Source organism: Lichtheimia ornata (assembly GCF_029851405.1).
Source record: "Lichtheimia ornata isolate CBS 291.66 chromosome Unknown scaffold00060, whole genome shotgun sequence".
Taxonomy (NCBI): domain Eukaryota; kingdom Fungi; phylum Mucoromycota; class Mucoromycetes; order Mucorales; family Lichtheimiaceae; genus Lichtheimia; species Lichtheimia ornata.
Genome location: NW_026695380.1, coordinates 17,953 through 31,703, shown reverse-complemented (window position 1 = coordinate 31,703; position 13,751 = coordinate 17,953). Strand labels below are relative to the sequence as shown.

General features: G+C 43.2%; 4 protein-coding genes across 4 annotated transcripts; 1 reads left to right on the top strand and 3 right to left on the bottom strand.

Annotated features, from left to right (window-relative positions):
* Positions 1-3,058: 3,058 nt before the first annotated feature.
* O0I10_009794 (NAD(P)H:quinone oxidoreductase, type IV) lies at positions 3,059-3,927 on the bottom strand (the record flags this gene model as incomplete). Its single annotated transcript, XM_058489780.1, has 5 exons — positions 3,059-3,170; positions 3,234-3,375; positions 3,450-3,541; positions 3,597-3,750; positions 3,813-3,927. The coding sequence occupies 5 exons, from the start codon at positions 3,925-3,927 to the stop codon at positions 3,059-3,061; spliced, it is 615 nt and encodes a 204-aa protein (XP_058339402.1).
* Positions 3,928-5,573: 1,646 nt separating this feature from the next.
* O0I10_009793 (uncharacterized protein) lies at positions 5,574-5,849 on the bottom strand (the record flags this gene model as incomplete). Its single annotated transcript, XM_058489779.1, has 1 exon — positions 5,574-5,849. One exon carries the CDS (start codon positions 5,847-5,849, stop codon positions 5,574-5,576), a length of 276 nt encoding a protein of 91 aa, XP_058339401.1.
* A 1,507-nt stretch (positions 5,850-7,356) lies between these two features.
* O0I10_009792 (uncharacterized protein) lies at positions 7,357-9,926 on the bottom strand (the record flags this gene model as incomplete). Its single annotated transcript, XM_058489778.1, has 10 exons — positions 7,357-7,440; positions 7,501-7,623; positions 7,683-7,841; positions 7,904-8,182; positions 8,236-8,509; positions 8,568-8,872; positions 8,939-9,361; positions 9,421-9,481; positions 9,558-9,743; positions 9,820-9,926. The coding sequence occupies 10 exons, from the start codon at positions 9,924-9,926 to the stop codon at positions 7,357-7,359; spliced, it is 2,001 nt and encodes a 666-aa protein (XP_058339400.1).
* A 1,913-nt stretch (positions 9,927-11,839) lies between these two features.
* O0I10_009791 (uncharacterized protein) lies at positions 11,840-13,740 on the top strand (the record flags this gene model as incomplete). The annotated part of the gene is made up of 4 exons (XM_058489777.1): positions 11,840-11,926; positions 12,023-12,097; positions 12,166-12,294; positions 12,358-13,740. 4 exons carry the CDS (start codon positions 11,840-11,842, stop codon positions 13,738-13,740), a joined length of 1,674 nt encoding a protein of 557 aa, XP_058339399.1.
* Between the last annotated feature and the right edge of the window lie 11 nt (positions 13,741-13,751).

Genomic DNA, 13,751 nt, shown 5'->3' with positions numbered 1-13,751 from the left:
TGGACCCTGGCAGAGCAAAAGATGCAGAGGGACCTCTTTGTGTAACTCAGCTACTTTGCATGACTGGAAGGATGGAAGGATGATACTATATACAGTTGACAAAAGCCCGTACATTGCGAGCTAACAGCCATTTCTTCACAATAGCCACTGTTGTCCACTCTATGACATGTGGGCGATTCTCCTGCTTCAGACATTCATTTCCATGATTGGATTATGTTGATCCGAGTTGATTTGGCTGAGCTACGCTCATACAAGGTTACTTCAGTTGAGCAACATAGAGCATGGTTAGATGTGTGGATTGATGTAATCCCTCTTTGGCCGTATCTCGGTCAAATCAACTCGGATCAACATAATCCAATCATGGAAATGAATGTCTGAAGCAGGAGAATCGCCCACATGTCATAGAGTGGACAACAGTGGCTATTGTGAAGAAATGGCTGTTAGCTCGCAATGTACGGGCTTTTGTCAACTGTATATAGTATCATCCTTCCATCCTTCCAGTCATGCAAAGTAGCTGAGTTACACAAAGAGGTCCCTCTGCATCTTTTGCTCTGCCAGGGTCCACCTACTTGACAATGAACAAAGACCACTCTTCATATAGCATCACGCTTACAAACATAAAGGTGCCTGTATCTCCAAACGTTACAATGAAACGTGGGGTTTTGAATAGAGCAATGGACTCGGCTTGGCCAACTGCACCTTGTGTGAAAGTTTCACGTTCAATGTCGCAACTAGCCCAAAAAATATTTTTCTGGTCGTCGTCGTCGAAGAGGTCGACCCCCAGATCCAGTTTGGCTGGTAGCGACATTGCGAAATATGGGATTGGCCACGATGGACTTCATAGTTTGATACAAGTTCGCTTTCACCCCGCCGAGCAACATGGTTCTATTAAAGACCCCACATTTCATTGTAAAGTTTAGAGACTCAGGCACCTTTATGTTTTACATATGCTGTAAGCGTGATGCTATATGAAAAGAGTTCTTTGTTGATTGCAAAGTAAATAGACTCAGATAGAGCCAAAGATGCAGAGTGGCGTGTTTGTGTAACACAGCAGTTTTGCATGAATGGAAGGGGCCATGGATGATGTTGCCCATACACTATTTGGCAATAGTCCGTAAATCGCCAGCTAATAGCACCTTCCTCCCATTCATAACTATTTCCGAAACCATTGCATGTGGACGATTCTCATGATCCGTTGAGAATCACCACTACCTTTTGTCTACTACAAGCATGCAAGCTAAAAACCTTTAGCGAATGTAATAGTGCTGTGGCAAAACACAAAAGCATCTCGATGCGATGATGTACATGATCCAGCCTCGCTTTCCAACATTCAATTTCTATTTCCCTTTTCAATCCAGAAACCAACCAAGCGATCCACATTTTGCCCGTATGAGTTGATAGCATAATACCTCAATCATCATGTTGAATCCAAATCCATCCAATGAAAAAGTCGAAGAATAGCATAGGGTAGTGTGGATGTTTATCAAGTAATAAATGTGATAAAGGAGCAGCACTGAATATTGAATAAGATACGGGTGAATCTCGTAAAGGTAATAGGGGTCATTGTGTCATTGTATCCTTGGTCGTTGCCGTTATAAACATCCATTATCCATGATTCCAAATCCGCTGCTGCACGCATTGAATCGAGTATCCCAATACATACCATCCAATGGCTGTAAAATACCATTCGTCAAAGATATAAGACCATTTGTCAATTCCACCCAATCCATCATCGTCCTCAGGTGTATCCACGTGATATGGAACATCGATCCTGCTGAACACGCCAAGTAACCAAAGCAACATCCCCAGATCTCTTCTCATCACTGCACTTGATTGCGTTCATACATGTATAACCATTACAAGTCCAATATGAGCCTCTCTGATCGCTGCTGATATGCCTCCTTTTCCATCTTGCTGTTGATATACCTCTTTCTTGATCATTTTCCATGTTGTTCAACCAGGAGAAGATTGCTTGTATTGGAGCGACGTTGATAGCTGATATGGCATCATCCATTGGCATCCGTACGTATCAAAGCAAGTTGCTGAACGTAAATAAAGTTACCACTATACAACGGCTATATGCTGTTCACGTAAAAAAGGCTCCATGACAGGATGCTGCAAGCAAAGGATACTGTTCGAGAGTGAAGTAAAGACCTTCCTAATAACAACTGTTGTGGTAGAAGAGTGTGCAAGAGAGCGGGTGTTGTAGTACAATGACCAGATCCTCTCCAACAAAGAAAGAGTTACCTTACCATTTTCCCAATGCCCCAAGAGTACCCACCAACATCAATCACGAGAAGAGTATCGAATGGCCAAAAGGTACAGGTTGGGAGTCGAACCCAAAGAGATGATGCCCAAAGTTGCACTACCTGACCAAGAATCTGTTCAATAATAGCATCATCGATTATTACATTAACGTCTTTTCCATTGTCGTTGGTTACTGCACCGGCCTTTTTCATATACATGATGATCTCTGTTTGCCGGGTTTCTGGAAAGGGAAGCCATGGTGGGGTCCAATCGAGCCGAGACAAAAAGCCAATTGAGCCAACGTCCTTGCGATCTAATCTTGCTGTCTATACGCGTCAATGGAACAAGCGCTTCTGCCACAATGGGGCTTTGAATGTACCTGTTGCACCAAATGTGGGGCGGCATGGCAACGGACAAGAAGAGCAACGATATCACCTTGACTACGGCACTTGCACACACACACCCTGCCTATAGATACTCAGAGCTATATCAATATCTACCGATCAACAAGAGCATTACCTTGGAGGAATGTCGTGAGTAGGGTTAAATGGAGAGGGAGAAAGTGAAGCGTTGTCTCTCGAGTCAGCTGCTAATCACCCCCCCCCCAATCAAAATCATCTCCCTTCAGTGAGAGCCTACAAGTTAAATCCCCACTGGGATTTGCTCTGTTTTTTACATAGCCACTTTACGCACACACGTAGACATCAGTGATGTGCTTTGTCTACCTTTCCATGTCTCATTGACCAGTAAAGTTTTATTATTATAAACGTTGAAACGAGCTACATTTGTGGTGATAATACCATTGGTGATTTTATGCGCCTTTGCCCTTGACGTACGTGGCAACAACTTTGCCAAAGTTTTCACCTTGAGTTCTGGCAATGTCAAGCTCTTTCTCTGTTGGCTGGCGAGAACCATCACCGTTGCTGCGTATCCCATTGTATTAGCATACACGCATACCCGGCTATGTTTTGAGAATCATCACTTACGCAACGGTACCAGCACCATATGCAGAACCACCCACAACTTCAGAGTTGTCAAAAAGAGCGGTATGAGCGAAACCAAATGGTACGTAAATCATTCCATGATGGGCAAAGTATGTAATGGTTGTAAGCGATGTTGTTTCTTGACCTATAATAAAAGAGAACCCAATGATTACTTTTCGGTAACCCGCTCCCTACTATTGCAAAAGCCTAATTGCTTACCTCCATGTTGGGAAGCAGTAGAGAAAAAGGTGCCTGCAAATTTGCCTGACAACGCACCTGTAGCCCACAACTTGCCGGTGGCATCCAAAAGTCTATTGAAAGAAATCAATACATTGAATGTGATACACGCGTGTCAGCTAAACTTACGCCTTGATTTGTGCTGGGCAAGAACCAAATCGCGTTGGGATACCAAAGATGAGGCCATCAGGCTCGGTCAACTGCTCTACCGAAATCACCGGTAGATCGGGCTTGGCTGGTGCGTGCATTTTGGTAAGAATCTCATCAGAGAGAGTTTCGGCCACTAAAGTTATCATTTAGCTATCCCTCTGCTTCTTTGATCCTATCATCCCTCCTATCCTTTACCTTGGAACAGCTTAACTTCCACACCAACGGCTTCCAATCCTTTCTGTACCTCAAGAGCTAGCTTGTATACGTGATGGTAAAGGGTGTAAATTACAATGTAAACGGTGGGTGCCATGATTAGATATCAATTGGGGAAAGAAGAAAAGGAGAATTGTGTCGTTTTTTTCGCATGGATCTTTTAAAGTTGTCTCGTGCTCACTTAGTTTGCTAGGGTTATTCGGCGGTTTAGACTCGAACGTCCGAGGATAGTTTTCATGCAGATTGGTGATCGTCGTTCCCGTAAAAGATTAGGTGATCAATCAATCACGCGTCCGATGATGAGGAGGATACCTAGGTTATCTTTTCGACACCCCACCATGATGAATTCTTGATCACTCTGCTACCTTGAAAATTACGCTGAGCATAAAGAAGCATGATACCAAAGTCTTCAAAATCGGTGGTTCCGTAATAAACAAACATCACATTACGCGTTTAGCTTATTGTGGATGAGTTATACGTGGTGTTTCAAATAACAGATGTACCAGCACTTTCAGCGTATCATCTCCCATTGCATAGGATTGTGTTATGAAAGGCGAGTCATATGCATATGCTGTGAGCTTGCAATGGCACTGGCTCTCATTCCAAAAATTTCACCGATAACGCTGTTACCACGCCCATTTTGACACATGGGTATACCATGCTCCTTCTCTCGGCGCCACCTCCAGTAAAATAGATAGAGATACAAAGCGCGGCAATAATAAACGCGCTATGTCATGATTCTCAAACGTCACTGTTTTCCACGAGGACACAATGGCCATCCTACAAAGTCATGGTTTGGTACGTAATGCATTCCATCATGTTAAAAGTACGCGGGATAACGTATAGGCAATTGTAAGGTAGCACACGACTTTATGGAATATGGTGGGAAGGAGGATGCACTATGTAATACTCCGGTGGACATAGTCGGCAAAACGTTACTACATGGTGCAGTCTTTAGATGTTAGCACGTCATTCGCGATCTCATTTTCCTTCTTGTTGATGTGGGAAAGCTGCATGTTGTTTACATAGCAATGTCAACAATGAGCGAAAAAAGTGATGCATAGCCTAATTGTGCTCGAGATCAATACGAATTCTATCAATACATAGATGCCATTCTAAGCTACTGAACATCATTACAATTGAGCTATTATCCTTTTTCATCAAGTGCCCTTTAGAAATGCGGGGAAGAACGCATAGGCCTGTGTGTAACACGATGTGGATATGCCGCCCGTTTCGGGCCATATCGGGGTAACCCAACAACGTATCATGTATGGGGTACGCATTCTTTGACGTGGAAGGTGAACACCATGCACCATTTTCGGATTATTCCGGGAAATTGGATCTCATTACCTTTGCTTCTTTATCCATTGCTAATGCAAGCCTGAATGTGTATCCAAGCATAATAGCTATGCATGTTGGTATGCAAAAGTACAGGAGATCTCAAATAAAACCATAGCAACCCACGAGCAGCAGCATTGCGTGCTGAATGCAAAGGTGAAATATGCTCTATTGATGGAAATAGGCAGCATTACTTCTTACATTCATAATTCTGGTAATGGTTTATTATGCTTAGGATAAGGAACAAAGAAGGCATATGTACAAAAAGAGGTTGTTTAACAAAGAAATCACAAGAAAGAGACGTATGATACGTGTACGTCAAGGAGTTGAAGAAATAAGGTGGTCGAAGAAAGATCAGTGATGGTAAAGAGTAATCGAACATGCAAAAGGTGATCTCCACGCAGCTTAATCATCAAAGACGACGTTGACGGTAGGGCTAAAGGATGGTGTCGAGAACACAGGTTCTGAAGAAGTGGAGGTAACAGCTTCACCTTGAGCTGCGTAAACGGTGGTATTTGTCAAAGGCATGGCTTGAGGATGTTGACCAACTTCTCTGTCAAGGTAATCAGCCTTGGGCACCGATGTAATCACTGTGGAATAAAGACGGCTTGCAGCAGGACGAATAGCCATGGGCTTGGCAGTAGCGAGAGCAGCAGAGCGGATCATAGTAGGAGCGAGCATGTTTTGTTGTATATGGGTAAAAAAGATAGTGGTGTTGTATTTTGATCACCTTCACATCCTGTCACCCTTTTATATGTTGTAATGGCTGGTAACTCATCCGCGGGATTCGCCGAAAGGCTCGTTAGCATGGCATGGTTTGAAATCACAAAGTTGGATTGTTGCCGACCAAATCCGTTAATGCATGTCAGAATGAGCAAAGTCTATTCTTTTGATCAACCAATGAGAGAAAAGAGCGGCATACCATGTCCTGCCTTGCCAGGGGTTCTAGTAGAATCCATGCCACTCTCATATGCGCTATCGGAAACTCATGGAAATTTTCACCTGAATATCATTGTTATTCATTTGCCAATTTGGTTTTTCTTTGTCATGTATATAATGGACCTATGTTATGGTCGTCTTTTTTGAATGAGCACACTGCAAGTTGCTGTTTCTGCCAAGTATTGTCTGGACCACACAAGTAGCTCCGCACAAAAATTGGGGAGCGCTCACCCCCACCCCACTTGCTTTCTCCCATGGAGGTTCTTCCAAATCAGGTTTGCTACCGAGAATGCTACATTTGATACCTTGAGAGCTAAGGTATTTCCACAAATCAATTTGCTGCCTTGTCAATGATCCTACTTTTATGCTGATTTAAGTGGTGCGTGCATAATGTGAGACAACATCCACTACCCCTTTTCCAAAAAGGTTCCAGATAACGGATAACTCAATCATGTTGCTATTATATTTGCGAATGCAACATGTCGCCTCCCACTCTTAAGATAACCCCACACCAAACGCCTATCTATCACACAATCCGATGTATTCCGAATCCACATCCACATTCGAGACACCCAATGTATTCCAAGCTGTTGAAATCCAATCTAAGACAAGCTGATATCCTACAGCTGTACTAGCTCAAACGCCCTGAGTGGATGCATTACTAAGACCATAGGTTGTTTCTTGGCCGATAAGACAAATTGAGGATGCTGGTGAGATGCATGCGATACGCCACAGGGCATATGGAGCGCTACCGATCTCCAATGGCTGAGATGAAACCATAAGATAAAGTATGCAGATCTCATCGAGTTTGCAGCTCATCATCGCATAAGGTTGCTGCATGAGCTGACATTTCGAAAAGCAAAGGTGACATCATGGTTGTGATAAATGCATGATTTTGGTGTGATTTCACATGAAAGAATCCTTCGATTGTTGTATGCCAAGAGCATCCATGGAAAGCTTGGTAAGACTTGATGATCAGCGAGCTACTACAATTCCATAAATCATATACGCAAGAGTTCTCTGCATCCATGGCTATGTATCGTACGAATGTGGTATCATCCTTTGTAGCTTCACTATATCCCATCTCCATAGCTATATGCCTTTGAATACCTAATAGCTTTTAATTTGTTGATAGGATACTGATGTAGTGGGTAAATATGACTTGATAACAACGGGAGAGAATGGATATGGAGGTGGCAACGGATGCATAAACGTGGATGAAAAGTACAAAGAAAAAAGGAAAACGAGGTTAAGCAGCAGCGTGTTCTCGTGCAAGCCGCTCGTATGTCAACTTTTGGAAGCGTGATAAGCTTTGAATGAATCGCAAGCCCGTCTACCAGGAAACCAATCAATACATACTCCCCCTGTACCTTCAAAGACTCATACTACTTACAGGATTCCGAGAAAGCCGGTTTAACAACTCAACAGTGTACCGCCGTACTGTACTCGAGGAGTGATGTAAGCACATGGCGATGGGTGCTAATCCACCTTGGTATTGCGGTAAAAATGAAAGAAACTAGAAAAAGATACATAAGCAAACTTGCCATCCAAAGATCCAAGTCGTTTTACCCTTACCTCGATAATATTTCGGTCGTTTACGATATACTTGAGGAATGCGTCAAGGATGGCAATCATTTCATTGTCGGGTATGGTTTTCAACAACTTGAGCTTCTGAACTTGTCGTGTCACATCCAGGGTCTTCAAAGTTGAATTGTTGATCCATAATTGGAATCCCTAGTAAAAAAATTCCAACCATAAGTATCCATGGAAACCATCCATCCCCATGCCAATACTACCTTTTGCAAATTCCTGTATGAGATCGTTTTACGCCATGCTTCGATGCGGTTGGCATTCAAGGTAAGCTCGCGTTGCTTTGTGGCTTCATCAGGGAACACGTGACCATGGCCGAGTAAACCAGTTGGATCGTTTTGTGGATCATAGGGCCATGATAATTTAGAATGATGATACACTTCCTCTTCATAGGCTGCCGAAAGACGCACAAATCGAGCAACGTATTCCTGAAACTTGGCACGCACATGTGATTCGCCATAATGGCTCTGCACAGCTGACATGACCTATGCACATTGGTTAGCATTCCCATATCCAGCCATGCCAGCATCCTACTTACATCATTGATAAACTCTGTGTCAATATCCCGATCCCGACTTTTGTCATCCGTTTTGCTTAATGATGATGAGAGAGTACTAACGGTTGAAGAGCGCCCAATAGCCAAAGACGAAAAACCAGCATCCATATCACTCATCGAACTTCGTGGCTCAACGCATGTTGATTCTATGTCTTTGCTGACAGTGATCTTTCCAGTGCTGATGTTACACAAGACGTCCCACCAAGCTGTATGTTCTTCATAGGTTGGATTGGTAACACCTGCAATAAATCCAGGGCTGCACATACACATGTTAGCACATCCATTTGTATTTGATAATAGCCATGTCAATTTACCATTTCAGCAGATCATCAATGCTTGTCAGATTGGTATATGGGAATGCACGTTCGGTGAAACCTCTGAGAACGGTACCACATCCACTGCCGAGAGCACAAGCAGCTAGGACATAGTTGGCCACTTCGCCTGATGGATGACCATAACCAAGAAAGACGATCCTTTTCTGAGTCAAGAGCGCATTGAGCAAAAGCATGATAGGATGGGTGTAGGGTCCTGGGCTATCGAGATGCGGATGATGTGGATTGGGTGAACCAGGTTGTGATGGTGGTGGTGAAAATGTACGAATGAGATTGATAAGCGAAAACTACAAAATGATGATGGCTCAATATCAACTCTTTCAAAAAACACCCCCTTCCAGAAGAATACTTACGTCACCCACTTCCTCGTCATTCACCGTTAAGGGTACACGAATAGGTAACTTGATGCCTTCATACTCAATCTTGGTCTCAAAGAATCGACGATCTTTTCCCAATGTTGGTGGAAGCACCTCTCTCCCCGAAGCCAGATCAATGAACGTTCCTCTCCTGATTTTGCTTGCTTCATCCTCCACGTCGATATCACCCCACCTCGATTGTTGATCCGAATGCATCGATGTTGGTGACGTGACATTATCATCCGTGAACATTTCATCAAACATGGCTTTGTTGTCAGACGTCCGCAAGATTTGTCGCTCATGCCAGGTAAAGTTGGGCATTCTTGAAAGATCCATGGTATTGACAGCTTTGTACAATGATTCGAGCACTTCACGTGATGGATTCTCAAAGTACTTTTCCATAGCAAGTAGAAGCACCGGCTGCATAATAGTCATTCGTTAACCACCTATCCTCCCGTTATCAAGCCCTTCTCCCTTACCTTATAGATATGCAAAAACTGATGCTTGGTACAAATAGCCATCGCCTTGACATGGGCACCTCTTTTCGACAACAAGTATGAGATATCCAATCCTTTCCATAATGAAGCTCTTTTTCGTCTCCTTCTTCTTCTTTTACCTTCGTGCTGTCGCGTCGTGCTTGGTTCTTACAAGGTTGAGCACATACAATAAGGGCTTCTCTCGCTCGTTGCTGGTGGTCTCGTGTTCTTCGTCCATATCAGGTATCGTTTGGTTGAGGCAAAAGATAGTCCAGTCTTCAGCACGTAAATGAGCACCATCAGGCAACATGAGCTCGGACAAGACACTGTAGTATAGCGGATCGTACATTAGCTGATCAGTCACTTTTGGCATGGTTGAATAAACAGGTGGGCAATTCTTACTGTTCATCGGTTCCAGTATCTGCTGGGTATTGGTATTTCAATGATGCACCCTTGTCGATATCGAACTCTGCCAACAGAACGTATTCGACATGCTGTTGCGAGCTCATGATGAGTGTGAAAGGAGTAAGTCGTGAAGTGAAGCTGCCTCCTCAAAATCGTGTAACATGGGACGGACGGAGATGATGTGCGTGGTAATAGCGCTGCTACTTATGGCGCGCAATGTCATGTGCCCAATGTATTGGATCACTGTCACTAATATGATGGGGATCACCTACCAATAAAGTGAATCGAGATAATTGTCATCCGTGGTACAATAAAGCACACACAACATGCATACATGGCATATACCACCTTATCGGTTGTCACTTTACGATACATCACTATCATCAACAATTACATACGTACATACTATCTCGCCATTTCTTGTATCTCATTAAACCATACCTATGATTTGGTCGATAACTATTCTATTCTATTCATCCAATCTACCCACTGCTGCTGCATTAATATGGTGATCCTAGCAAATGGATCCATCCATAAATACGGTGCTGTTACCACCTCACCTATCCTTTTTACAGCACAAGTTGATTTATATGGCAACACACACACACAAAGAAGGCAGCAGTATACTATATGCGCTCTCATGTTCTCGATCTAGAGTTTAAAGGTTACCGTGCACTGAAGTTGTCGGTCCTGGTCATTTTGCTGCACCTTGATTAACGTGTTATAGTTAACCATGGATGTTGTTCTTGCTGGTGGTGTTGGTGTTACTGGGACATGTTCTATATTTGCACATCATCCCCAATGTCATAATAGAATTAATCTCTTGTTGGACTGTCACTTGTAATAGTATCATTATCATCATATTAACTTTTATGGGGTTGATGCTAGTTTTAGATGTAGAGGGATACCTTTAATTTGAGCGATATTTGACAGCAATGAGGAGGCTTTGATGCGTCACCCTGTTGGGTGGTTGATGAAATTTGGTGGAAACGGACTTTTGGTTTGTGGTCGACCACAATCAATATCATCGTGAGAGTCTACTCCAAGGCACAGTCATTATTGTCATCATGCAACCTTAACCACCCTCCGAAGCATTCTGGTGTCCCATTGGAATGAGTACTACGAGACCGTGTAAAGAATGCGTGATCGGCAGATTGAGCTTACACCATCGAGACACGTTGCTGTTGTTGTTATTTGATGATGTTATTAGCGTGAGTCCATCACCACTCGCATGACGTAGATTGCAGCCATTCTTCTCTCTTTTCCCCCTCCATCATTATGATAGCGTTATTGCCATTGAATATATGAGCTATTTTGGATCAAGGTCGTTGCATGTGATAAACATTTATCCACCCAAATATATGATTTATTTGACACGATGAACGGACATTTGCAAATGCTTCTTCTGTAGAAAACCCAGGTTGCTGGGTGGGCTGAAATTGGATTCTTTGTGATACCATTGTTCGGGTTTGGGGGTTGTTGAGGAAAAGATGGGAGGTGCGGAAACGAATAATGAGATTGGACATAGCACACATTAGACACCGCTTGGAATTGGGACAAGATTGATGCTGATCGATGATAAACATGGCGAGTGTTAGACAACAAGTAATAATGTATAATACAATAAAATCACCTGCCAAATCAATTGGGAAACACAGATCGACAAAAAGAATGGTTAGCGTTCGGCGTACCTGCAACACAGACATTACTATCAGGTAATTGTTGTTTATATATTTTGTGTAGCCATTGAATGGGAACATTTAGCTTGCCTGGACCCTTATTGTTAACAGCACACTCGTATGATCAATTTCATCTTTCTTTCCTTTATTCTACACATTCATTACTACTACTACTACTCTTCTTTTTATCCTACGCTCAATAACGTCTCAGCATAACCCGCTGCTAGTACAACATTACCCACCACGTCTCTCGATCGTCGAATGGATACCAACTATGTAACGTTTCTCTTCCGACATGAGCTCCAGATCAGGGCACGATCCGCTGACAAGAATCCTCTATGAATCAGTATGAATTGCAGGAATGGATCAATGCTTGTCGTTGCTACGACAACAGGGACTATGACAAGGCCCTTCGGATATTCATGGTAAGCAACGCGCCAAAACTTATGCACGTACCAAAAGAGGTAAAGTAAGGAAAACTGACCAAGTGTATATTTTTGTGCTTTGTGGATTATACTTAGACCATAGGCGACAACGCAAAGATGCATTTCAATATTGGCGTCATCTTTAGCATAATGCAAGATCATCACCGAGCTGTAAGTGAATCCATCAATCACAATGAAATCATCTCTTAACATTTGACACTTGCTTTTCACTCGTTCAGCTGGCTGCATTCAAAAAAGCACTGAAGATGGATCCATTCCTTGCTGTTGCATGTTTCCAGAAAGGTGTGTCACATTTCGCCCTTGGAGAAATGGATCAGGCATGCCAAGCCTTCGATCTCGCACAAAAGGTAGAGCCATGGTGATGGTGATGGTGATTTGGCATGTTTATTAATTAATGAGCCATATGATAGAAATTGCGTGGTAATCCCATCATCAATTATCATCAACTTGGCTTGGCTTTTCGATTATACGAATGCGAGGTGCTATTCAACCGAGGCATTTGTCATCTCAACATGGGGAAAATTGATGCAGGGTTGACCGATCTCTATTTTGCTCAAAAAGCCAAAATGACCGAGGAGCATAGCGTAGTCGACCAAGCAATCCGTGACCGTGGAGATGGATATTCAGTATACTCGATCCCGCCTGGTGTCCTCTTTAGACCCCCTGAATACAAGGTTCAACAACTACGCGGAGGTGGATACACTGGCACGGCTGCATGTGGAGGTGCCAAGCGCAATAACAACTCTATCTTGGTACCACCGGTGCATCAACACCATTGGACACAACATTTGCCAATGATTGATACCACTCACAGGAAGCCAACAACAACAAAATCAAGAGCAACAACAGAGGATGTAGCAACAACACACAAAGCACGTCGACCTAAGCGACCCCCAGCTGCACCACCCCTGTTTGAAAATGAACGAGGTATGCTTCAGGAACAACAACAACAACAACAACCACTGTCACCACCATTATCACCGCCACCACCATCAAAAACTACTACCAAACCTACCGAGATGCAGGGATGGAAATTTGTCGATCAGCGACAGCAACAGTCAAATCCACAACCCGCTGTAACGCGACAACCATCACTTAGCAACACCCAAAACACTGGATGGCTTCGACCCGAGGTGGAGAAGAAACTTTTGCATGACAACACCACATCACATCATTTACAATCACCATTATCTATACCCAAAGTCCATCATAACAACCATCCATATCATGTCAATGTTGCCATGGATACCATGAGTAGCTATGGTGATGCATTGGACGAAGAGCTTGAAAAAGTCTATGCAAACCTTGATGCCTACCTCAAGAATGACCTGGTCAGTGATGCTGAACAAAGTACAAGTAGCAGTAGCAGTAGTAGCAGAAGTACCAGTGATTCATCGACACAATCAACACAGCAACAAGATACTATTACTAATACGAGGAAACCGGTGGTGCAGCACAATCAACACAACGAGCTACCTTGCTCAATGAAAAAAGAGAAAAGCAATACTTCTACGCCATCCAAGCTCAAGATCAAAGCGCATTATCATGACACACGCGTGCTTGTGGTACCAGGCGATATACAATTTGATAATCTGCTGGCCAGAATACGAGTCAAGTTTGATTCAGCACAACCACTTCGATTACAATACAAGGATGAGGAAAATGAGCTGGTGCTCATGATTGATCAAGATGACCTTGCCATGGCTCGTCATATCGCCCAACTACGTAGCAATCACAAAACATCGCAATCATCAAGCGGTTTGGAAAAATTGGAATTGTGGTGCCTTGCATAGCCATCTCTTTC